The 26,945-nt window shown below is 45.8% G+C and overlaps 1 protein-coding gene across 1 annotated transcript in view; it reads right to left on the bottom strand.

The window, feature by feature from the left end:
* Positions 1–289: 289 nt before the first annotated feature.
* The window catches only part of LOC126237381 (cuticle protein 79-like), a 62,758-nt gene continuing 36,102 nt past the window's right edge, over positions 290–26,945 (bottom strand). The window contains exon 3 of the mRNA XM_049947464.1: positions 290–986. Coding sequence (XP_049803421.1) covers positions 384–986 — 603 coding nt within the window. The 3' untranslated portion in view covers positions 290–383. The remainder of the gene's footprint in view (positions 987–26,945) is intronic.

The following is a 26,945-nucleotide window of genomic DNA, read 5'->3' as shown; positions in this document are numbered from 1 at the left end:
CTACTTGGGTTCTTATTGTCATTACTTATTAAAAACTCTCACACTCACCCCCTTAATTTTCAACTCAGCCATTTTCTGGAGTAAGGTTCTCTGACCTCAAATTGACACGTTAACTCTTCTTCGTTATACCTAGAAGTCTGTATCATCACAGTCTAAACCTCTTATATGGTTGCTTACTGCGGGCGGGTTTCAGTTGAATGTACTGTTAGAAGTAGTTCGCTGGAAATAGGGACCTGTTCCGAAAAATGGCATCTTCAGTGGGTAAGTCATAAATGATAACTGTGATAACTGTGATGCATCAGTATTTATTCAGCATTTTTTTGTGTACATAATACGAATCTGATGGCATGTACAGGTCAAGATATTATAACTGAGGTGGATTTCTAGTGGCCATATTTCCCGTAGCCACCGAGGCCTCCAAAGCCACCGCCGTATCCACCACCGAAGCCGCCGCTGTAGCCTCCACCGAACTTTCCTCCGAAGCCTCCTCCGAGGCCTCCTCCGAGACCTCCTCCGAGACCTCCGCCGAGACCTCCGCCGAGTCCGCCGTGGCCGGCGCTGACGACATAGGGCACTGGACGCTTAACGACGTAGGGCTGAGGTACTGGGACGGACACTGGGGTGGGGACCTTGACGGGGACGGGCACAGGGTTGTCTACAGGGACAGGGTACGGCTGTGGTACGTGGACGGGAACAGGCCGCTCCACGGGCACTGTGACTGGGACCCTCACCGGAACTGGGATGGTCCTCTCCACAGGCACCGGGACAGGGACGGGGACTCTGTTGACAGTCACCTGCGGGGCCCCACCACCGATGCCAGCTCCAATGCCGCCTCCAAGTCCGCCTCCGAGTCCACCAGCGTAGCCGCCTCCGTAGCCGCCTCCATAGCCGCCTCCATAGCCACCACCGTAGCCGCCTCCGTAGCCACCACCGAAGCCGCCACCAAATCCACCAAGAGAGCCAGAGAGTCCTCGCTTCTCCTTCACCTGCTGCTCCTCAGCCAGGACTGACAGGGCAAGACCGCACAGGTACATGCACACCTTATGGACAGATGCAAATCAAATTACAACAGTGCAGAAATAGCTTTACAGACTTTCCTTTAAACTGCAGATAAATTTAATGTAGCATAATGTGTATTAGGTCGCTAAAACATTATGTATAAATCTCTCGTAACAGCTAGATGACTCGAGAAAATAGTGGAATACCTATAAAAATGTGATGACCACACATAAAAAGTAATTCAAATCAAGACACACAAAAAGTTTAACATAAACGACTCACTAATCGTATTGTTGACTACTGTTCACTTTTCATCATCTATGTTTTGATTTTATAAATGACACATTATGTTCTCTTTTTATTAGAACTGTATGTACAGTCAGCTTTCACATTCGTAAGACCCACTGAAAAACCTATTTAAGAAATAATAGAAAGACTAAATCTTGATCGAAAGCCTATTAGAACAAAACACGCCGGCCGTTGTGGCCGAGCGGTTCTAGGCGCTTCAGTCTGGAACCGCGCGACCGCTACGGTCGCAGGTTAAAATCCTGCCTCGGGCATGGATGTGTGTGATGTCCGTAGGTTAGTTAGGTTTATGTAGTTCTAAGGTCTAGGGGACTGATGACCTCAAATGTTAACTCCCGTAGTGCTCAGAGCCATTTGAACCATATGAAAAAACACGTTTTTTGAGTGATTTGTTTGTACTCTGAAGATTAAAGTCAAGTCAGAGTCGTCAGAAAAGAACTGACAACGAAATGCTGTGAATAAGAATGTAGTCTATTTGGGCCGTTTCAGTACTGTTCTTCATGGTGTGTGGCTGCATCACTATGTGGTAAAAATACCGTCATTTTGGCTGCAATTGGATGCTTCCTTCATTAGTGTGACTGTGCAATTTGTGATTCGTGTGGAAGACACTTCGAGAATATTGAGACGAAGTAATATTCTGTGTGAGATGACACTAGAAATGTGCTTTTCTCACAGCAATTCTTTCGATAATGTATAAATCTTCGACGAACCAAGAATGGATGCATACTGCCCGCATGTCATAGATCTCATGGAAGGGTGTTACAGAAGAAAAAAGCTAGATAACGTTTCCACTCTGCCTGACCCTTAGTCTTTTTTCACTGGTATAGTAAGCGAAGGAATATCACTAATTCTCGAGTATTTGCTAGTCAGTGAAATTTGGAGTGTAAATCTGCAAGTAATTAATATATTGCATGAGAGTGTTGCTCCAACAATGTGCTGAAATTGATTTACAGAGTGTAAAATCTTTAAATAGGACTGTAGAAAGTATTTACAGAGTAAACGGCGTTTGTGTTGCGCCTTTGGAGCAAACCTCTTTGGTGACACGCAGAACAAGGTTAAAAGACATGGAGGAGCAATAATGTGCCTGTAGTTCTGTGTAGAATCCATCCGCGGCAACAGCATTAGTTTGCCAAAGGAAGCACACTGGTCTTTGACCCTGCCGTCACCATAGAGACGTAGTCAATGAAAAGCATGCACATTAACATAGGAAACCGAAAATTAAATCTATAGGTAATACTTAATTTGACCTCTGGGAATGTCTATAATGAAACAAATAATGTAAGACTACATACACTAAATTACTTCTGTTATTAAACTTAGTTCGAATGAAAAACTACAAAACTCACAGTCTACATCTGATAATAGTGTTAGTCTATTGAATGAGAAACAAGAGCATCAACTTTCTTTTTCTAGAAGGGTTTCGACCGCTGAAGGCATTACAGTTGTATTCACCGACACGTTTTTCTTTGCTCCAGAATAATTGAAACGATCGTATTCCTTCGGCAAACCAAGTACATGAAAGTTAAATAGAGTAAAATCAGTATTGCAGTTAGATGTTGAGGTCGTAAATCCAGACGGGCAGCGTTTGCAGTATTCTGAGTCTCTGGCATTGATGCCGATCACATTTTGGAATTGATAGGAGGTAAGTGCTACAAAACATTTCAGAGAAACGCTTACAAAGAGCCACCGCTGTAGAACTTTACTTATTTTGTAAACTGGTGGAAGATTTTCGTGGACGCTGTACAGTAACCGTCGAGTGTGTGTTACTGTCGTAAGTAATCTTACGACAATCTATATTACTAAACGGTTATCCCGATTCATGGTTAATAGTTCAGGACTCTCAGTTGCAGGTTGTCTACATAACGGCTTCCAGGGGCAATAAAAATTAGTTTTTCAATACTTCGCGTAATTGTTGACCGAATTTAAAAATTTAAAATGCTAACGTAATCTACTCATTAAGAGCTATAATCTTATGTTAAAGGTGTAACACAATACGGCAAGTGTTACAGTTAGAAACTGTGGATTTGTCTTGGGGCAGCGTAACCCAGCGCTCACAAACTACCAGAATAAATTTTTCCAGTATTTGAGAATGAGAGCACTCTGTGACTTGCAGAAAATTTTAGTCATAATTTCAAATCTTTACGAAAATTTTTGTCGCTGATGTTCCCACAAAATAATGAAAAGAAAAAGTCGCTGACAACTTTTTCACTGTTCATGCTGTAAAACTGACACATCATGACGATTTAATTTATAACTTATTTACTACTAACTCTATTCGCAACTCATCCACATATACCACTGAATAAAAGTTTGTAATTGTGCGATACATAGTTTACGAAATATGACATCATTGACATTAAGATGCGTGAAAAATTACCTTTTGCTTAAAACGGAGCGCAAATCACCCAGAATATAGTCATCCAGTGTTTGATAATTTGAGCATTTAGCGACTTCCAACAAACTTTAATCATAATTTCAAACATTTTCTAACTTACTTTTCGTTTACAAGCTTAACGTTAAGTATTTAACCCATTAACTCATTTGTAAAGTAAGCAGCGATTTGAGGGTGTTTTATACATGGGAATTCCATTCTTTAAGGGAGTCTCCACACCGAAACTTAAATTTTTTTCAAAACGATTTTAAAACTATTTCAAATCTTTGGAGTGTTTAGTGCTATATCTCAAAATGATTTGGTGGCATTTGAAGTACTGTTTACCTGAGAAATATTTGAAATGTGGACTACATGAGAGACTTTGGTACACTAATAGCTACCAAAGTGGTTAAGATAGTACCAGTCTGAGACTTTTGTCTGATGCATAGCTGGCAAGATGCATAAACGACAAAACACAAACTCCAGGGATGTTGCCTGTGCGTGTGGAACGACTTCGCCTTCCTTTGACATGAAAGCCAGTGCTCCTAGTGTTTGAAGACGGTGCAGTTTAACTTCGAATGCGAATCACGCTGCCGCTTTGCATATTCTGTACATAAAATGCATTACCAGACGAAAGACTGTCTCGAAGTGTCAAGAAAATCCCTAGAACTGTACACGATGGAATCACGATGCTATGGACGTACATCACGATACTTATTAGAGACATCACCAAAGTGTATTCTGTAAAAAATAATAAGTGAAGTGGCTGAAACCTTCTCTGCTGAAGAAGTAGCTAAGTAGGTACATGGGAAAACCTTTCGCTTGCAAATGTGCGAGAAAACTTAAGACAGTATGCTGACATTTCTACCGAGCACGAAAGAAAATTTGAGTACATTATGGCTAGGGCACAGTACCTTTTTAGGTATCATACCACGTCATAATGTAACAAAATTATACTGGAGAAACAAACGTTTCGGCCACGGTTACAGTGGCCTTCTTCTGAGTCTGTGTTCAGGGCTTAGACCCAGAAGAATGCCATTGCAACACCGCGGCCGAAATATTGGTTGCTCCAGTGCAGATTTTTAATTTATTTTTTTTACTTTATGACGCGGTACGGTACTTAGAAAACTTTTATGTCAACTGACTCTGATCACGGAACCATACGCAGTTGTAAGACGTATATGAATTTATGACACACGAACAACGTCTAGATACGGTACATAAAGTAGCAAATGATTTGTGGCTGTCCTTACCAGGATCCTCATTGCTGCTGCTGCGGTGTTCTGCTGTTAGCAAGCAATGACTGATGCCTTCCCTGACGCTTCGGGCGGCTTATATACCATTCTGCGTTGGCCCCCACCCTGCACTGCGTCCATTAGTTGCTGCTTCTGCTGCGTCCACTCCTCGGAGCGTAACCGTCTGGCTTCCTGAACACGGGGAGCAGTTGCAGCACGCGGCAGGCAATTGTCTCACGTAATACATCTTCACTTCACTCCGCTTTTAATCCAAATGCTTACTTGTGCTGTATTTACACGGTAAGAAATGGCTTGCTGCGCACTATCAGTTTCTGCTCAAAAATTTCTGTAGAACTTACATTTTAGCAGGAAGGTGTGGCGTTGCTACGTAACAGATGGAAAGCGCACTCAACCTTATTTTTCGTTCGACTAATTCAAATTATTTCGGAAGTGGTATGTGTTATTGAAGGGGTGTATTATATTTTGATTTTAGTGTTAGTTCCAGAAACGAGTTTACAAGACGACATACTAACAGCTTATATAAATGCATTTTTGAATGGCTTACCAAATTTTCAACATGCTGGAAATTTTTCAGTTTTAGGACTTACGAAAATACATAATGTGACGAGATCTTTTCTACTTCATAGTGGAATTCCTCAGATAATTTTAGTACGAAATTTTGTGAATTAAATGTGACACACAATGCCGCAATTCCGCGTGCATTAATTCGGTGGATGCGTTTCCTATTTCATTTCATCACTAGGTATATAACTAACCATTTATCATGTTTCCTAATCTACCTTCTTATTTTTAACACAACGGAAATTAAATTAAAATTTAAGTTGTCTGGGTACGGAAACGGACGAATTATATATTATTTATATTATAAACTGTACATATCTTATAGGAACTGCGAATCCAATCTTTTAACGGATGCACAAAGTGACAGTTTCAAAAAGCTGTAGAAAAAGAACCACTGCTCAGAATGTCAGATTTGAACATATTACTGACGCAGGGGGAAACGTCATAAAAAGTAGATTGCGCTGTAAGCATCAGAATACGCACTCCAACAGACATGTGGCACGCTGCTGTTCCGCAGTTTACATCCGAGATGCCCAACATGACCGTCTCCATGCAAGGTCGCGCGCTGCTGGTGAAACTCTTTTACAAGAAAACAGTCCTGCAGAAGTTCTGGACACTGAAGGGTATGATAAAAAGGCACTGGTCCGATGCCTGCTAAGGGTCAGAAGAAAATGATTACAAAATTATAAAAGACAGGTTCTTTTGAAGTGCAGTGTTGAAGAGAGAGAGGAAAGCAGCTGATCCGACATCTGTCAGAGATGCGGCCACAACATTGCAGGAGGGGTCGAACGGTGGCGTGCAAACGCACAGTGCGCGGGCAACTGCCCGAAAGTTGGACATGCCTGCGAGATCAGAGCATAAGACCCCACGAAACATCCTGCATTCCTATCTATACAGAACCACGCATCTTCAGCAGCTGCTTCTTGCTGATAGGTCAGCAAGACAAACGATCACTCTGAAATTTCTTGCTCGCATGGAACTGGAGAATGAATGGCCATGCAACATTCTGTGGGTAGAGGAAACCCGTTTCCAAGGACATGTCAATGCGCAGAACTGCAAAATGTTGTTGTTGTGGTCTTCAGTCCTGAGACTGGTTTGATGCAGCTCTCCATGCTACTCTATCCTGCGCAAGCTTCTTCATCTCCCAGTACCTACTGCAACCTACATCCTTCTGAATCTGCTTAGTGTATTCATCTCTTGGTCTCCCTCTACGATTTTTACCCTCCAAGCTGCCCCCCAATACTAAATTGGTGATCCCTTGATGCCTCAGAACATGTCCTACCAACCGATCCCTTCTTCTGGTCAAGTTGTGCCACAAACTTCTCTTCTCCCCAATCCTATTCAATACTTCCTCATTAGTTATGTGATCTACCCATCTAAACTTCAGCATTCTTCTGTAGCACCACATTTCGAAAGCTTCTATTCTCTTCTTGTCCAAACTATTCATCGTCCATGTTTCACTTCCATACAAGGCTACAGTCCATACAAATACTTTCAGAAATGACTTCCTGACACTTAAATCAATACTCGATGTTAACAAATTTCTCTTCTTCAGAAACACTTTCCTTGCCATTGCCAGTCTACATTTTATATCCTCTCTACTTCGACCATCATCAGTTATTTTGCTCCCCAAATAGCAAAACTCCTTTACTACTTTAAGTGCCTCATTTCCTAATCTAATTCCCTCAGCATCACCCGACTTAATTCGACTACATTCCATTATCCTCGTTTTGCTTTTGTTGATGTTCATCATCTGTCTGTAACTGCAAAATATGATAGCGGAAAATCCATAAGCACGTCAACCAGTACCATTTCATTCTGTAAAGATGACTGTGAAGTGCGGTTTGGCGGCATCGCTTATCGTAGGGCCGTATTTTTTCGAGGAGGGGAGTCCTGCGACTCCTGTTATATGTACCATCAGTGTTAAACAATATGAGAGGCTTTTGCACTGTTCAAATTTGACGTCATTCTGAGCAGTCGAACTCTTTCTACAGCGCCCTGGAACTAGAACTTTAATTATGGACGTCCTCTACATACATGGTGTTTAGAAATGAATGGTGCGGTTTTAAAAATTAATAATCAATAGATTTATTACTTCATGCGTGCAAACCTTACAGCATGGGAAACCGCAACTGTACCAGTTGTTGTTGCATTAATCGCAATCCTTCTATACGTGCACCCTTGGTCACGTGACACACATCTACGTGGTAATCAAATTCTTCCCATACTTGGTGTAGCATGTCCCCGCAATGGTCTGCGGTGCACGCTTTATCCGATCATACGCTTTCCCAAAAGACATGGACATTGGCGGTACATAAACTCGGTATTTCATAAACCACTACAGAAAGAAATCGCAGGGTGTCCAATATGGCGAACGGGGTACCCATGGGAGAAGGTTGTTGTCTACTGCTGCACCACGTCCAGTCCATCGCTGGTGAAGAACACGATTAAGAAGCTCTCATACATTCCTTTGAAAATTGGGCGGAGCACCGTCCAGTCGCCAAATATGATAACGGTAAGTGGGGTAACAACCAGGTTTCCAACATATCTCGAGATGAGTTACCCATCACCGTTCGTTTTTCGAAAAAAACTGGGCCGTATACTTTCTCACGCGAAACTGCACAGAAAATGTTCACTTTTTGAGAGTCAGGCTGATGCTTTATCAATGTATCTGGTTTCTTTCTCCCCCAGATACTGACATTGTGTGTGTTTACCTTGCTCCTTCCATGGAATGTGGCTTCACTGCCAATGATGAGTCTTTCTACAAATCCATCTTCGTACATTTTTATTTACAGCTCTTCACAAATCCCACACTTTTTCACTTGGTGTGCTGACACAGGGGCCTGCACTAACCAACTCTGTACTCTTTAAAACATAGCCGCTTAAGCATTACCATCCACACCGTAATCTTTAGCATGATTCCCGTGTTGCCTTCTTGTCTTTTTACGTGACTTGAGAGGATTTGGGTGAAATGCCTCAACTCTTTCGACGTCTGCATCAGGCGCACGGTGTTGACTATGATTCTTCCACTTAAAAAGGCATCTGGTTACGACAGACTGTCGGTACCACCTAGCTATGTTATTCTTGTGTGGTGGGTCTCACCTAAACCGTGCGAGAAACTCAGGCTGCACTGTAACCATCGATCTCGAGACTTTAAAGTGGAGTACACACATGGAAACGGACGGTACTCTTGCGCACGAAGGATGACAAGTGAACAGCGGGTAGCGAATCAAAAAATTGGGCAGTTGCCGTTGCTTATGCTGTAACGTTGCCCATAAAAAGAGATAAATAGATTTCTTTTATTTTTTAAAACCGCATTATTGATTTGTAAACACTTTTATTTATTTATTTTTTGCTATCTTCCGACTGGTTTAACGGGGCCCATACCAGTTCCTGTCTTCCCCTAAAGTTTTTGTCAACCGTCTACGCTTCTTCCTAGTACCGTTGAAGTTATTCCTTGATACTTACTTACTTATAATGGCCATACAAACTGCAGCCGGTCCTTCGTCTCATTCATTCCAGCCTTTCACACCTTCTTGCATCTTCATCTCCCAGACCCAGTATCTGCATATCTCCCATGGTATTATCCTTCCAACTCGTCTCGGCCGTCCTAGTGGTCTCATTCCTTTGGCTACCCCATCCACCACTGCCTTTATTAGCGTGTATGCGCCTATCCTGCTCACATGTTCATACCACCTGAGTCTTTTAGTTTCTATACTCGCTATGATGCCAGTTAGTATGTATAATTGTCTGATTTCGCTGTTTTTCCTGATTCTCGACTGTTCATTTTCTGTCACTAGTCGATATATTTTTCTCAGTACTTTATCAACAAAAGTGATGACAGCTGGGGAACACTAGTTCCGTCCTGTGGGGTACGGGGTGGTGACAGGAGGGGCATCCGACCACCCTTTGACACTAACATTGTCAAATCCATAGTAACGGACCGACACCGCGTTGAAAGTGGGACAAAGGCCCCAGCAAATGATGATGATGACGAGTTACTTTCCTCTGTTTTTTTTTTATGTCAGGGTCCATGTCTCACTTGCCTAGCACACTATTGGTTTGATGATGGTCTGATGTATTCTTACTTTTGCTGCCTGGAAAATAACTTAGATCTTATGGCTCCTAGACGTCTTCTTCCGTCTTGAATTCTCGTTACGATCTCTTGTTCTATAAAGTTTTTTTGGTTGATGTTGACATCGAGGTATGTAAATGTGTCCTGATTGTTAGATGTTTGGTGCTAGCTGATCTCTTCTTCCTATTACCATGAACTTCGTTTTATTTTCATTTATAGTTAGACTTATTTTCTTAGCTTCTTCCATCAGCACAGTTCCCATTTTCTCCAGGTATTCCATACTCTTCCCTATCACAACACTATCATCCGTGAAAGTCAGAGAATTTATCTTTTTTCCTGTGGTAACTCACGCACATTTTTGTGTTACTCTCCTCAGGGCATTGTTGAGCGCCAAATTGAACAGGATTTGTGACTTGGTATCTCCCTGTCTCAGTCTTCATCTTAACATTTTCCACATTTTCCTCTCTTCGCCTGTTCTGCGGAGAATATCCTCATTTGTTAACTTACCAGTCTACTTAATTTTGAGCATCCTTCATCTCAAACACTTCGAGTTTCCCCTTCCGGTTTACTCACAATCCATATAGCGCACTGCTCGAAACGTACATTCTCATAAATTTCTTCCTCAAATTAAGCCCTACGTTTGATACAAATATACTCTGATCAAACGTACCGGGGTACCGTATGTAATTCTGAACTGACCACGACAGATCACGAGAGACGGACCCGCTAATATAAAATGAGACGGGGAGTATCGTATTGTCGGTAGAGAAGCGGCAACAGAAGAATGGGTCCGTAAGGAGAACTCAGTGACGTCAAACGTGGACTAGTCAGTGGATGCCACCTGAGTAACAAATCCATCAGGGACATTTCAGTCCTTCTAAAGCTGCTGAAGTCGACTGTTGGTGATACGACTGTGAAGTGAAAACGCGAAGGAACAACCACAGTTAAACAAAGATCAGGCAGGCCTTGAGAAGTGATAGGGGACGTCGAGCATTGTGGAGGGTGATTGTAAAAAACCGCACGAAATCAGCGGAAGGAATCACTTGTGAGGTGCAAAGTGCTGCCAGCAGTCCATCTAGCACCACGGTGGTTCTTGAAGTTTAAAAGAGTGGGTTAGAATGGTCTAGCAGCTCCTCATTAGCCACACATGTGTGGATGGTGCGAATAGCGACGCAAGTAGACAGTGGATGAATGGAAACAAAGAATTTGGAGTGATGAATCACTTAATACCCTGTGGCAATTCGATGGAAGGGTATGAGTTTGACGAATGATCTCATGTGTGGGACCAACAGTGGAGTATAGAGGAGACAGTACTACGGCAGGAGGGCGCTTTCTGTGGTCAGGGTGTGATCACTTTATTGTACTCGCGAAAACGATAAATACTGAAGGATAGGTTTTGCAGCATTAAATACTGCATCCTGCATCAGTTCGGAGACAGTGACTGAATGAGCATGAACTAGCACCCTGGTTTTGGTTCTTGAGGGGGAACGTGCTGACATTACTCCGCATTCAGACTGGGCATGGGAAGTGTCCCCTTCAGCCATTGTAGTGGTGAAGGGCAAATGATCTCATACTGACGTCCACTAAAAGGTGTCTTGGTACTTTTGAGAGACAGTGTAGAATACTTTCAGCTGCAACGTAAGTAGTGTCTTTTCAGCTTTATTTTGCTTAAAAAGCGATATCAAGAGATTGTAGTCAATGGATGCAGTTTAGGCTGTTACTAAATTTGGATAAGAATCGTTGAAAAAAAAAACTCCAAATTACCAAAATGTGAAGCATTTTTGGCGCTACGTGGGCGAAATGACTTTGGAGAAATGGTATTTTGACAACAGCGTGTTATACAGTCGCAGGCCAAAGCAAATGCCTCTTCTCGTAGGCAGGGGTATCTCCCTCGATTAATTCGTAACTATCTTTCTCGTTTTTCCTGGTTTTTGCGCCCCCTCTGTGCCTACGACTCTCGAGGGGTCTTAATTCGTCACGTTCTCCGTACGGCCCAGATTCTAAATTAATTTAAAAAAAAATGATATTCAGTCCTTCCCGAGCTGCGCAGTGTCAATGCATTTTTTTCTCGAACGTACAATGAATTCCAGATCAACATTAAACTGCAGTTTCTCCTTCAACTGGCAGGGTAACCATAGTGGTTTTCCTACTGGATGGTGAAAAATATCCCTCTATTACGTTCCCATTGCTGTACAGTTCCCGTTGTGAAGTAATTTTCAAATGTATGCTTCAGTACGACCCATGAGAAGGGTCATTCTTAGGTCAGAATTGATCTGTTCACACACGTGATAGTATAATCGTAAGAAGCTGGCCTCATTATCAGGGTTTACAGTCAAGGAAGTGGCAACAACATAGTGTCTAGTACAGCAGTTGTTCGGCGTACTATGTAGAAACCTCTCAGGGAGAGGTCGAGAAGTTTTCTCCTCGTTAAAAAGTATCTTGCATCAGCTAAGCCTGTTGCTTTTGGGCGCCTCCGCCAGCGGCAATGCTCTGTTTCCGCTGGACGATGGCGTCTCCAGATCTTCACTTGAAGCTCTGGATGTTCCGCCTTTCCTGTAAACCTAAAGGTTACGTGTGCGTAAATCCGTGGTGAGTGAAGGTTGCGTTCGCAGACATGACGCCATGTTAAAATACTCCACTGACAAAATTTCGGTGTCTGTTAACGTTTTTCTCACTGTTTTCCTCTTCGCTGGCTCGTTGTAGAGTAGTTTCATTTCGTTTGGCTTCTTATACCTTTTATCTTTGTATGATATTGCTGTTATTCCGAATTACAATGCGAAGTGCCTTCGGACGTACTTTCAAGTCCAAAGGAACAGGAACTGTGGTGGCTACAGCCGTTATGAAATATATGAAATGTATTCGCAGTTGCGAATATGGAAAACCATCGGCTATATAATGGAACGATGACAATGAAAATTTGTGTCTGACCGACACTCGAACCTGGATTTCCCGCTTATCGCTAGCGGTCGCCTTACCCTATGGCTATCCGAGTGCGACCCATGGCCGGACTCAAACTTCCGCTTGTCGTCAACCATCTGTCTACAACCTGTAATCGTACGTCCATTATGTGTATTTCCATCCAGGGGAGACATTTCACTTGAAAGTCACTTGCCCGGTGTCGGCAAATACACTCCTGGAAATGGAAAAAAGAACACATTGACACCGGTGTGTCAGACCCACCATACTTGCTCCGGACACTGCGAGAGGGCTGTACAAGCAATGATCACACGCACGGCACAGCGGACACACCAGGAACCGCGGTGTTGGCCGCCGAATGGCGCTAGCTGCGCAGCATTTGTGCACCGCCGCCGTCAGTGTCAGCCAGTTTGCCGTGGCATACGGAGCTCCATCGCAGTCTTTAACACTGGTAGCATGCCGCGACAGCGTGGACGTGAACCGTATGTGCAGTTGACGGACTTTGAGCGAGGGCGTATAGTGGGCATGCGGGAGGCCGGGTGGACGTACCGCCGAATTGCTCAACACGTGGGGCGTGAGGTCTCCACAGTACATCGATGTTGTCGCCAGTGGTCGGCGGAAGGTGCACGTGCCCGTCGACCTGGGACCGGACCGCAGCGACGCACGGATGCACGCCAAGACCGTAGGATCCTACGCAGTGCCGTAGGGGACCGCACCGCCACTTCCCAGCAAATTAGGGACACTGTTGCTCCTGGGGTATCGGCGAGGACCATTCGCAACCGTCTCCATGAAGCTGGGCTACGGTCCCGCACACCGTTAGGCCGTCTTCCGCTCACGCCCCAACATCGTGCAGCCCGCCTCCAGTGGTGTCGCGACAGGCGTGAATGGAGGGACGAATGGAGACGTGTCGTCTTCAGCGATGAGAGTCGCTTCTGCCTTGGTGCCAATGATGGTCGTATGCGTGTTTGGCGCCGTGCAGGTGAGCGCCACAACCAGGACTGCATACGACCGAGGCACACAGGGCCAACACCCGGCATCATGGTGTGGGGAGCGATCTCCTACACTGGCCGTACACCACTGGTGACCGTCGAGGGGACACTGAATAGTGCACGGTACATCCAAACCGTCATCGAACCCATCGTTCTACCATTCCTAGACCGGCAAGGGAACTTGCTGTTCCAACAGGACAATGCACGTCCGCATGTATCCCGTGCCACCCAACGTGCTCTAGAAGGTGTAAGTCAACTACCCTGGCCAGCAAGATCTCCGGATCTGTCCCCCATTGAGCATGTTTGGGACTGGATGAAGCGTCGTCTCACGCGGTCTGCACGTCCAGCACGAACGCTGGTCCAACTGAGGCGCCAGGTGGAAATGGCATGGCAAGCCGTTCCACAGGACTACATCCAGCATCTCTACGATCGTCTCCATGGGAGAATAGCAGCCTGCATTGCTGCGAAAGGTGGATATACACTGTACTAGTGCCGACATTGTGCATGCTCTGTTGCCTGTGTCTATGTGCCTGTGGTTCTGTCAGTGTGATCATGTGATGTATCTGACCCCAGGAATGTGTCAATAAAGTTTCCCCTTCCTGGGACAATGAATTCACGGTGTTCTTATTTCAATATCCAGGAGTGTACATAATGGACGTACGAGTACGGGTCGTAGACCCGTGACTGACGACAGATGGAAGTTGGGGCTGGTAGCGAGTCGTACTTCAATAGCCAAATGGTAGGTCGCCTTTCGGCACACCAGCGGCACGGACGTCTTGTTCACGTCCTCGCCCCGCAGCTCGCTCGCGGAGTTGTTTATGTGTTTCTGCCGCCTTAGCGAGCATTATTTCCTTTGAAAGAGGTTGCTTTACGCCCACAGAAAATCGACACTGAAGATCAGCTTTTCACCTGAATATGCGAGATGAAAAGCTCTTGAAACAGAATAGTGTATCAGAGATGAAGTCAAGATTGATTGCAACGATCTTGTTGGCATCCACCTGTTTATAGTGAGCAGTGTGGTATTCGTGAAATTGGTTAACGAAGACATATATGACAAAATTCTAAGTGTCTCGAAGTGGTCTTACGTTCCGTCACTCTGATAGACACATCGGTGACGTAACTGAGGAACATGTGGGACTTGGACTGCGGACGATCCGTGTATTTGAAATCCCTTTCAAGGTGCCTTCAGAGGCAGTGGTATCTAAATCCCGCCCATATGGAAAGGTGATTAGTCATACAGCTGAAAAGTGGGTTCAGTTCACTACATACCCGGTTCTCGAAGGAGTACGACAGATCCGCATAGAGCTAACCTAACATGTGCCGTCCTACTTATATACTGGTGGCTGCGGTGCTATTATACGAGGGCAGTTCAATAAGTAATGCAACACTTTTCTCGGCCAATTTTGGTTGAAAAAACCGGAAATTTCTTGTGGAATATTTTCAAACATTCCCGCTTCGTCTCGTATAGTTTCATTGACTTCCGACAGGTGGCAGCGCTGTACGGAGCTGTTAAAATGGCGTCTGTAACGGATGTGCGTTGCAAACAATGGGCAGTGATCGAGTTTCTTTTGGCGGAAAACCAGGGCATCTCAGATATTCATAGGCGCTTGCAGAATGTCTACGGTGATCTGGCAGTGGACAAAAGCACGGTGAGTCGTTGGGCAAAGCGTGTGTCATCATCGCCGCGTGCGGGCCGGCCGTGTACAGCTGTGACTCCTGCAATGGCGGAGCGTGCGAACACACTCGTTCGAGATGATCGACGGATCACCATCAAACAACTCAGTGCTCAACTTGACATCTCTGTTGGTAGTGCTGTCACAATTGTTCACCAGTTGGGATATTCAAAGGTTTGTTCCCGCTGGGTCCCTCGTTGTCTAACCGAACACCATAAAGAGCAAAGGAGAACCATCTGTGCGGAATTGCTTGCTCGTCATGTGGCTGAGGGTGACAATTTCTTGTCAAAGATTGTTACAGACGATGAAACATGGGTTCATCACTTCGAACCTGAAACAAAACGGCAATCATTGGAGTGGCGCCACACCCACTCCCCTACCAAGAAAAAGTTTAAAGCCATACCCTCAGCCGGTAAAGTCATGGGTACAGTCTTCTGGGACGCTGAAGGGGTTATTCTGTTCGATGTCCTTCCCCATGGTCAAATGATCAACTCTGAAGTGTATTGTGCTACTCTTCAGAAATTGAAGAAACGACTTCAGCGTGTTCGTAGGCACAAAAATCTGAACGAACTTCTCCTTCTTCATGACAACGCAAGACCCCACACAAGTCTTCGCACCCGAGAGGAGCTCACAAAACTTCAGTGGACTGTTCTTCCTCATGCACCCTACAGCCCCGATCTCGCACCGTCGGATTTCCATATGTTTGGCCCAATGAAGGACGCAATCCGTGGGAGGCACTACGCGGATGATGAAGAAGTTATTGATGCAGTACGACGTTGGCTCCGACATCGACCAGTGGAATGGTACCGTGCAGGCATACAGGCCCTCATTTCAAGGTGGCGTAAGGCCGTAGCATTGAATGGAGATTACGTTGAAAAACAGTGTTGTGTAGCTAAAAGGTTGGGGAATAACCTAGTGTATTTCAATGCTGAATAAAACAACCCCTGTTTCAGAAAAAAAATGTGTTGCATTACTTATTGAACTGCCCTCGTAATTTATGATGGCCAGCCGAAGAAGGACACCTCCGTTCCAGCTGTCTGCAACGCAGAATCACACAGTTACCGCCTGGGCACCTGCAGGCCACGACCGCTCCGACGACGCTCCCGCTGACGTTTCTCGAAGTTCTCCATAACGACCCCCGATCACGATCACCACTGGCTCCTACTACTGACACATCGCCGTCTCCGGTAATACCTCAGGCTGTTGCGGACTGACCGACGCCCTTGCCTCCTCCTCCCGTCATGTGGAGTGGTGAACAGTCTCCAGTGGCCCTTGACTCCGTGGTTGTGCCTACCGATGCTTTTGTGCCTGACCATCCTGATCCCCAGGCGTCTTCGGACACTGAAACTCACGTGCGGAAGCAACGGTCGCCGAAGAGACGCCAGAAACGGCGGATCGCCACGTCTGACACCTGCAGGGCGCAATCTCAAGACGATAAGGATCACAACTCTCAAGATGTTCCCCCAATGGGCGATTCCATGGTGGAAGCACTAGCCTGCCCCACGGCGGAGGCACAACCATTTCCGCATGCTTCAGCTGCTGTACCTATGGACGTTGAACAGCAGCTGAGCCAGCACCACTCTTCCACCGCCGACGTGACGCCGCCTCCGGACTCATGTTAAGATATGGAGACTCCACTGGACGCACACCACCCACGCAGCTTTGAATGGTCTGACGATGTAGACGACGAAACGCCCACCGTTGTGACAGCAGCGAATGCTGCTGCTCCAACCACGACTGCTAATCGACAGGGATGTGCAGCCTGCTGGGACAACGTTCCTGTTCGCTGCTGCTCTTCGTGCCTCCATGAGCGTCCCAGTAGTCTCAATTCCGCGACAAGCTTACAGGTTTGGCTCCATCAGTGTCAACACCATTGGCTCCCCTGTCAAACTACAATTGCTCCATGAAATGTTGAGGGCGTCGCACCTCGATGTTGCCCTTCTGCAGGAAGTTCGCCTAGCGACGTTTCCTAATATCTATGGCTATGTTTCTTACTTCAGTGGCAACGGGACGGCTGTACTTTTAAAGGAAGGCATTGAAGTAGAAGACGTGATTTACCTACCATCGGCTAGGGGTCCTGCTGTGACTTTCCATGGTGTCCGAATCATCAATGCTTACGTTCCCTTGGACACGGCCAGGCGACGGGAACGGTCGTGATTCTATTTAGAACAGGTCGCTCCTGTGTCTGTGGACCGCTACGATCATATTTTTGGTTCAAATGATTCACATGGCTCTGAGCACTATGGGACTCAACTGCTGTGGTCATCAGTCCCCTAGAACTTAGAACTACTTAAACCTAACTAACCTAAGGACATCACATACACCCATGCCCGAGGCAGGATTCGAACCTGCGACCGTAGCAACAGCGCGGCTCCGGACTGGAGCGCCTAGAACCGCACGGCCACCGCGGCCGGCTGATCATATTTTTCTTGGCTGCGACTTCAATTGTGTGTGATCCCAGAAGGACCAACATCCCCAATTTACCACATGCCAGGTACTCAAGCAGCTCGTGCATGAAATGAACCTTGCCGACACTTAGGACCGAGTTCACGGTGATCGACCTGTGTATACGTACGTCACCAGCCATTCGGCAAGTCGTCTTGACTGTGTCTACGTTTCCCAAGGAATTGTATCTGCCACGCTTGACGCTGAGTTATGGCCTACCGCCTTCTCCGACCATATCGCCTACATTTGCACTGTTTCGCTCCTCAGGAAGTTGAATGCCACCCATCTCAAGGATCCAGAATGCAGGCAGGTCCTAGAGATGACGTGGTACAACTGCGTGAGACGTCTCCCAGCGCATCCTTCAACACTCCGGTGGCGGCTAGACTGCACCAAGCCTGCTTTACGTTGTTTAATAATTATGGTCGCAACAAAATTCTGTGGCAACGACGTACTATGAAATGCTACTTCACAATCCTCCGGGAACTCACAAACGATACCCCCTCTGTTCAAGGACAGGTTGAAATTCAACGGATTAAGGCGAAGATAATATCTCTTATGCGCCACCGCCTTGAAGGCGCAACAGTACGCGCAAGATGTCATGATTGTGTACTAGGAGAACCGCCGTCCATGCGTCATATTATCCCAGAGAAGCAGCGGTGTCGGAGAAAGCAAGACATGCCAGATGGTCGCCGATTCACGTCCCAGAATGATATCGTAAACGCCTTTGTGGATCACTATAAACAGTTCTATGCAGAAGAGAACGAGAACATGGCGGTAACGACTGATGTCCTCTGTTCCTTGACAACTTCCCTTGACGGAGCTGCTGCGGAGATTCTCACAGCGACAGTTACGGACGATGACTGAGACCTGATAGTCAAGAGAAGGCAGGATTCGGTTACGACTGTGGACGGGGCCGTAATCAGTTACTATTGGTTGCCTTTTACAGTTACACATAATTTATTTTAACTAGTAATTCTAGACTCAACAATAAATAAAATACCACATATTATTAATGAAGGAATAAACAACTGTCAAGCAGTAGTGTTTTCAGTGACCTACATTTCAGCACACCGCCATTAAGTACAGATACAACAGATAATGTTTTATAAAACAAGCCACTGTGACTTGGGCAAAAGGCCTTACACGTCAGGAATGGCAATAAATTAAGAATTGTTTAAAAGTCGCTGCAAATTACAAATTACAGGTATTGAAATATTAAACACAAGTCACCACAAACACAGCAGAAGGCATCACACGCCACGAACGGCAGTGAATAAGATTTTAATGGCTTACTGCGTAAATACAAATACCAAATTTGACTTTTAGAGCAAGTGACCACAATCACGGCTGAAGGTGTTACACGCCAGGAACGGCAATAATATAAAAAAAATTAGAAACCTGCTCTAAAACAGCAAATACAATAGCAAAGGTTAATTAAAAAAACAAGCAACTGATCACCAAACTGGTGAAATAAGATGATGGTAAACTTTCTAACACAAGGAGTCACAGACGGTGCGCCAGGAATGGACCTCTGAGAAGGTCCGGCCACAAACTTTTTCGCGAGCAGTGAGATAGGCAGCCAAGAGTTGCATTCACTTCACAAGACGGTAACTCAGACTAGTGGCAGTCTAAAGAATGACTAATGATAACCTTGCTGAGGCTACATGACGTCCGATAAACCAAATGCAACGATGGTACAATACGCCAAAGCCGGGACCGGCGGTCTGCACTACGTCCCCAGGATACTGTGTTTAGAGCGCCTGGAACGAGAAAGTGACCACTACCACCAGAGCAGAAAGCACTCCACTCGCTGCACTTCGCCTACTCGAGACTACGAGCAGCAACACGAATCCAAGTCGCTGGAGAATCGCGAGATATCCCAATGGTGGAGGTTTCTCTACTCGGATTGAAATGCACTCATCTTAAGGCTTGCTAGATCCGGTTTACGACGAGGTCGTGCACCCCCGTGATCACAGCCCTTCCATCCGGAAGTCCATGTGTGCCGCCAGTGGTCCCGGTGTGTTCTGGCACTGCGCGGACCTGGCTCCTCCTGAGTCCCCAACTGACTGGCACACTCACACTGCCCGGAAAAACAACGACGTCGCCCCAAAGATAGGGCAACAGTTACTACATATCGATAACCGCCGCTGCTGCCAATAGCGGACAGGCAACGCTTGCGAAACCGAGTGGCGCCAGTCAACACGAGAAGAAGACAAACAACCGCAACCGTGCCAACTAAACGATACCGTCTGGCCTGCAACAGAGGACGGAAACCTACAAACAGCACCAATGCGAGCCGCAGCACGGCTCGATGACGTGGCTGATGCTCTTCATAAGGTCGCCGCGAACTAAGCCTCTGGTCCGGACGGATTACCGCTGGAGTTTTACTGCACATTCCACGACATCATGGGCTCACTTTGGACTGCAAAGTATGAAGAACTGATGAACCCTGACCTTCCCCTCCCACCCGAATTCGCCATCGAGAGGTCGGGGAGTTGGACATTATCGGTCGTTAACCATGTTAAATTGTGATCAAGATTTTTACCCGGATTCTTGCCTCTCGTCTTTGGCGCGTCATTGCTCAAGTCATTTATCTGGATGAAACGTGCTTTGGTGGTGACAGTAACATTCAGACGGCACTCACCGATTACCGTAACATCATAGCCCTGGCCACGACCTGCGGCAGTCGCGGTGCCTTATCGACAGTGGACTTCGACCACGCCTTTGATTGAGTGAGTCATGACTTTCTAGAAAACCTACTCCGATGGATGGCCTTCCACCATAGATTTATACACTTTGTCTTACGGCTCCTCCGAGGTGCCACGTCGCAAGTGCTGGTCAGTGGTCCTGTGGTGGGCCCTACTGTATTAATATCATGCGATCGTACATCAGTAATGTCTTCTGTCGGTGGCGCTTTTCGCCTTCGCCCTTGAGCCACTCTAATACGGCTTGAGGAGCCGGTTGACAGGGATAACAATGAGGGGACATGCTTCCATCCGCCACGCCTTTGCAGATGACGTGGTGTTCTTGGCTCTATCGGAGGATAAAGTGCGAGAGGCACTGGCGTGGATCAACCAGTGCGGGACTGCTGCAGGCAGCCGCGTGAACCTGACGAAATCTAGTGCTATGTTCGTATGTAAAGGTCTTCCAGCAGAGAGGGTGGTTGAAAATGGCTCTGACAAGGGAACCTTCCCATCACACCCCCCTCAGATTTAGTTATAAGCTGGCACAGTGGATAGGCCTTGAAAATCTGAACACAGATTAATCGAGAGAACAGGAAGAAGTTGTGTGGAACTATGAAAAAAATAAGCAAAATATACAAACTGAGTAGTCCATGTGCAATATAGGCAACATCAAGGATATAGTAAGCTCAGGAGCGCCGTGGTCCCGTGGGTAGCGTGAGCAGCTGCGGAGTGAGAGGTTCTTGGTTCAAGTCTTCCCTCGGGTGAAATAATTTTATTCTTTATTTTCGCAAAGTTGTGATCTGTCCGTTCGTTCATTGACGTCTCTGTTCATTGTAATAAGTTTAATGTCTGTGTTTTGCGACCGCACCGCAAAACCGTGCGATGAGTAGACGAAAGGACGTGCCTCTCCAATGGGAACCGAGAACTTTTGATCGCAAGGTCATAGGTCAACCGATTCCTCGACAGGAAAACACGTCTGATATATTATATACGAGACTGGTGACGGCATGTGCGTCACATGCCAGGAAAATGTTGTCGACCCACCTAACTTGTACACTTGGCGAATGGGTAAAAAGATTCTTCTACCTTGCCCGATTTAGGTTTTCTTGTGGATGTGATAATCACTCCAAAAAAAGTGATGAATACATAAGAGTTTGTCACATAAACTACAACAAATGAATGCAACAGTTTCGCAGTCGCACAGTTTTCCTTGTGCTCTGTCAAAACATATGTTTTTAACGTTTTCAATTTTTTCCGCGTGTAGACCGTCAAATCCTGCGTATGTCCAAGCAAATCTGAACATGTCCTGGAATTTTGGAGAGCGAAGTTGATTTTGTGTAAGTGCTTGAACTTTGATAATTCTCTGAAAATAAAAAAATTAAAATTTTCGCTGCCGGGAAGACTTAAACCAAGGACCTCTCGTTCTGCAGCTGCTCACGCTAACCGCAGGACCACGGCGTTCCTGAGTCAATATTTTCATTTAAATTGCATATGTTGCACATGGACTACTCAGTTTGTATATTTTGCTTATTTTTTTCATAGTACCACACAATTTCTTCCTGTTTTCTCGATTAATCTGTGTACAGTTTTTCAAGGCCTATCCACTGTGCCGCCTTATAACTAAATCTGAGGGGGGTGCGATGGGGAGGTTCCCTTGTGAGTACTAAGGGACTTAACTTCTGAGGTCATCAGTCCCCTAGAACTTAGAACTACTTAAACCTAACTAACCTGAGGACATCACGCACATCCATGCCCGAGGCAGGATTCGAATCTGCTACCGTCGCGCGGTTCCAGACTGTAGCGCCTAGAACCGCTCGGCCACCCCGGCCGGCGCAGAGAGTGAGGCTCCATTGCCATTAGTGGATAAATTAAAATTCGTGACTACTCCATTTAGTACAGATTTTACTGATGCCAAGGGCAATGGCACGCCGACTGCAGGCGGCGTTCGGCTACTTTGTAAGCGCGGGTCTTATCTTCATAGTCCGCTACGACTGGCTGACACGTTCTCCTCGGTGGCCTCGGCCTCGTCAACGTCCAAGAGAGAGCAGCTGCCCTCTCTGTAAGTGCGGTGGTTAAATCGAGGGCACACCGCCTAACCGGATTATCGGGAAGCCTGATTGACGAACTGGCCCCTCCCTCTCGAGTGGCTCCCGTTGGAGTAGTTCATATTTCTTCCTCTCTCTCAAATGTCAGGACCTTTTCCATCGAATACAGTTATCTCCATGCCGACTTTCTTAGTAACAGGAACCCTGCGGCACGAGATGTTTACCGCCTAATGATGACCTATATCTCTGACGTCGATCTGTTGTAGAATTTTAGAACATGTTTTTTGCTCGAGTATCATGTCGTTTTTCGAAACCCAGAATCTACTCTGTAGGAATCAACATGGATTCCGTAAACAGCGATCGTGTGAGACCCAACTCGCTTTATTTGTTCACAAGACCCAGAAAATATTAGATACCGGCTCCCAGGTAGATGCTATTTTTCTTGACTTCCGGAAGGCGTTCGATACAGTTTCGCACTGTCGCCTGATAAACAAAGTAAGAGCCTAAGGAATATCAGACCAGCTGTGTGGCTGGATTGAAGAGTTTTTAGCAAACAGAACACAGCATCTTGTTATCAATGGAGAGACGTCTACAGACGTTAAAGTAACCTCTGGCGTGCCACAGGGGAGTGTTATGGGACCATTGCTTTTCACAATATATATAAATGACCTAGTAGATAGTGTCGGAAGTTCCATGCGGCTTTTCGCGGATGATGCTGTAGTATACAGAGAAGTTGCAGCGTTAGAAAATTGTAGCGAAATGCAGGAAGATCTGCAGCGGATAGGCACTTGGTGCAGGGAGTGGCAACCGACCCTTAACATAGACAAATGTAATGTATTGCGAATACATAGAAAGAAGGATCCTTTATTGTATGATTATATGATAGCGGAACAAACACTGGTAGCAGTTACTTCTGTAAAATATCTGGGAGTATGCGTGCGGAACGATTTGAAGTGGAATGATCATATAAAATTAATTGTTGGTAAGGCGGGTACCAGGTTGAGATCCATCGGGAGAGTCCTTAGAAAATGTAGTCCATCAACAAAGGAGGTGGCTTACAAAACACTCGTTCGACCTATACTTGAGTATTGCTCATCAGTGTGGGATCCGTACCAGATCGGGTTGACGGAGGAGATAGAGAAGATCCAAAGAAGAGCGGCGCGTTTCGTCACAGGGTTATTTGGTAACCGTGATAGCGTTACGGAGATGTTTAACAAACTCAAGTGGCAGACTCTGCAAGAGAGGCGCTCTGCATCGCGGTGTAGCTTGCTCGCCAGGTTTCGAGAGGGTGCGTTTCTGGATGAGGTATCGAATATATTGCTCCCCCCTACTTATACCTCCCGAGGAGATCACGAATGTAAAATTAGAGAGATTAGAGCGCGCACGGAGGCTTTCAGACAGTCGTTCTTCCCGCGAACCATACGCGACTGGAACAGGAAAGGGAGGTAATGACAGTGGCACGTAAAGTGCCCTCCGCCACACACCGTTGGGTGGCTTGCGGAGTATAAATGTAGATGTAGATGTAGATGTAGATGAGAAATCATACTCGGAACGTTATGGAAAGCCGATATCCTACGATCGCATGGCCCGTGGTTTGGCGTTCTGTACACCATGTCTTCCTCGACACGAACGTCCGTGTGACGTGGTATCTCATCGTTAATGGAAAATACATGACACAACTTCGTCTACATGCCATAAAAATGACAGATTCGCTGCTGTGACCTCGTTGTCACATGCTTGATACGGACGAAGATCGACTGATGTGTGGATCTTCTGCAGAGGTCTGGCAGCTGATTCAGAAGATGCTTGCCCATCTTCTACGCACGGCACCCCATGCCATTACATCGAAATCACTTCTGTTCCCAGATGAGATTTATTTCCCACGTACGAAGACCAACGCTGTGATCTGGGTAAAAGGCCTCTCGATCTCTTATTTGTTCCATGAAAGCGATAAGAGTGTTCTTGGTTTTTGGTCGTTCCTGCACGATCGCTTTACTTTTCTCGTGCACCATCCACGATACCGTCAGTACTATGCCAACTTCTTTGGTAGTGCCTTCTTCGATCCCCCCTGCAGCTGGGGTGTCCCAGGTATGAGAAGGTGATTTCAATGGGATTGTGTAATAACAGGACTCGGTCCAGTGGACCGGCAAAATGGAATATTATTCACGAAGGAGTGCCTGTAACATGCATGACTGCCTTGGGATTCAGCGTGCGTCCACCCACAAGTTGGCGGGACGCGGATGCCATTTTGTTTGTTCTGCCAAGAGGGCGTTTTCTTTAATTCCCTTTATGTTTAGTTTGTTATTGATGCTAATCACACATCATTATTTTTCGTCTGCAGAGCGTCCTATCTGATCCAAACAAATAACAAACAAAAATTATGGTAAGGCCTTAATCACAAAGTTCGGGTTCTAATCTCGGTCCGGCAAAAATTTTCGTTGTCATAATTCCATTATACAGCTAATGGTTGTCCATATTCGCAACTGCGAATACATTTCATGCATTTGTATCAACGTTGTACAGAAAGTATCGGTCCTATAGAGCAAATATTGACAGTATGCTCTGTGTATCTTGCTTGGAAATAAACTTGTTCCATGCACTCACGGTATTCAAGCGAGGGTATCTACTTTGGTCTCCAAAAAATTGGTTCAAATGGCTCTGAGCACTATGGGACTCAACATCTTAGGTCATAAGTCCCCTAGAACTTAGAACTACTTAAACCTAACTAACCTAAGGACATCACACACACCCATGCCCGAGGCAGGATTCGAACCTGCGACCGTAGCAGTCCCGCGGTTCCCGACTGCAGCGCCAGAACCGCTAGACCACCGCGGCCGGCCTTTAGTCTCCGCCCTGAAGCATACATTAAGTACTGCTCTGTTCTGTCTGGAGTTTGTTTTGTCGGCAGTGTTAGTTGTATGTTAACAGTTATACAGAGCGGTATGGATAAATTTAAGCATAACAAATTAATGGATGTGCACATCGTGTACTAATTTATTGATTGCAATGGAACAGCGACACGCGAGACTATTCTGAGCCGTTCCCACAGCTACGGCAACCACATCACAATACTTTTGCATCGACTGAGGGTTGTTGCATTACCCTGTATTTTCGAATGTACGTGGTACGTTTTCTGTTGTTTATTGATTGCTCAAGGGTGGAAGGGCTGGACAAAAATGCAAAAAAAAGTTCAAATGTGTGTGGATTCCTAATGGAGCATACTGCTGAAGTTATTGGTCACTAGACTTACACACTACTTAAACTAACTTACTCTAAGAACAACACACACCTATGCCCAAGGGAGGATTCGAAACTCCGGCGGGAGGGGTCGCGCAATCCGTTACATGGCACCAGAACCACGCGGCCCCACAACGCGGCGGACCCAAATGCAGGTTAAGCACCATTCGTACAACACATAAGACAGTTTATTAAAAACCGCATAACAGGACTGAAATACTGTCTTCAGAGAATATTTCAAACAATTTCAGTAGTAACCCCTGAAATTTTCCCGATGTGTTTCTTCTTCTAATAATATTCGCCGGTGCAGCCAGATCCCGTCGACATTCTGCCACGATATTTGGGCCCAGAGACGTCCGGCCATCTTAAGGTGAGCGGATAACTACTAAACATTGTATGCAAATTGAAGGGGATCACTGCTGTCAGCTGCAGCCGGACATTACGCGAAATCAGCTGCGACAGGCGAAAATGTTTGCCGGGATTCGAACAAAGGATCTCCTGCTTACTAAGGAGGTCCGTCAACCACTGCTCATCCGGGACACAGGATTATCGTAACTGCACAGTTATCCCCTTCAGTTTACATATACAGGTGATGACATACGCCAGACAGTCGAGTTGTGTATGCTGCTTTCGGTGGTGGAAGTGAGAGAAGATCTACACATTGAGTATTGAATGACCCCATGTACCACACACTGACCGAGGGCAGCACACACAACTCGCCCGTCCCGCGCATTTCATCACCTGACGCATACACCGAAAGACGACAGCACATTTCGCACGCGCGAGGTTCGGGATAAATACCGTGAATGCATGTGGGCCCTTCATTGGTTGTCTACTCACTTGAAGATGGCCGGACGTGTCTGCTCCGAAATATCGTGGCGATGTGGCTGCACACCGAAAATTGTTACAAGGATTTTAGTAGAAATAATATTTCGATTAACACACAACAAGAGCCTTTGGGTTTCGTTAGAGTTTTAAACAACATTTATACAATTATTATGAAGCGCTAATCGCAAAACAATGCCCAAACTGATTGTATTTTAACAGGGTTTATTAAGCAGTTTTCGGACTTTACTGGAATGGTAATTAACTTTACTAATTAGAAACCCAAAAGGGGAAGATCAAGTGCTCCAAGAGCTGCACCAAAGTTAAAATAAAATTTTACCAACAAGAGCAGTTACAGAATAACAGCGGTATCATAAATACAGCAGCATCAGAATTAAAGCGTACCGCCTTAGCCGCCCAGGTGGGAGTACAGTATCACGTCCGGCGCAGACTGGTGAACCGATTAGCCGCACTGTACTTTGGCCTAAGCACAGGAGCAGAACATCTCTGTAACACACAAAATACTATCTTAGACAGACACATAACAATTAACACCACTTCAA

The sequence above is a fragment of the Schistocerca nitens genome, chromosome 2 (assembly GCF_023898315.1).
Source record: "Schistocerca nitens isolate TAMUIC-IGC-003100 chromosome 2, iqSchNite1.1, whole genome shotgun sequence".
NCBI lineage: Eukaryota > Metazoa > Arthropoda > Insecta > Orthoptera > Acrididae > Schistocerca > Schistocerca nitens.
The sequence above is the reverse complement of the archived record's forward strand: the minus strand, read 5'-3'. Positions and strand labels throughout refer to the sequence as shown.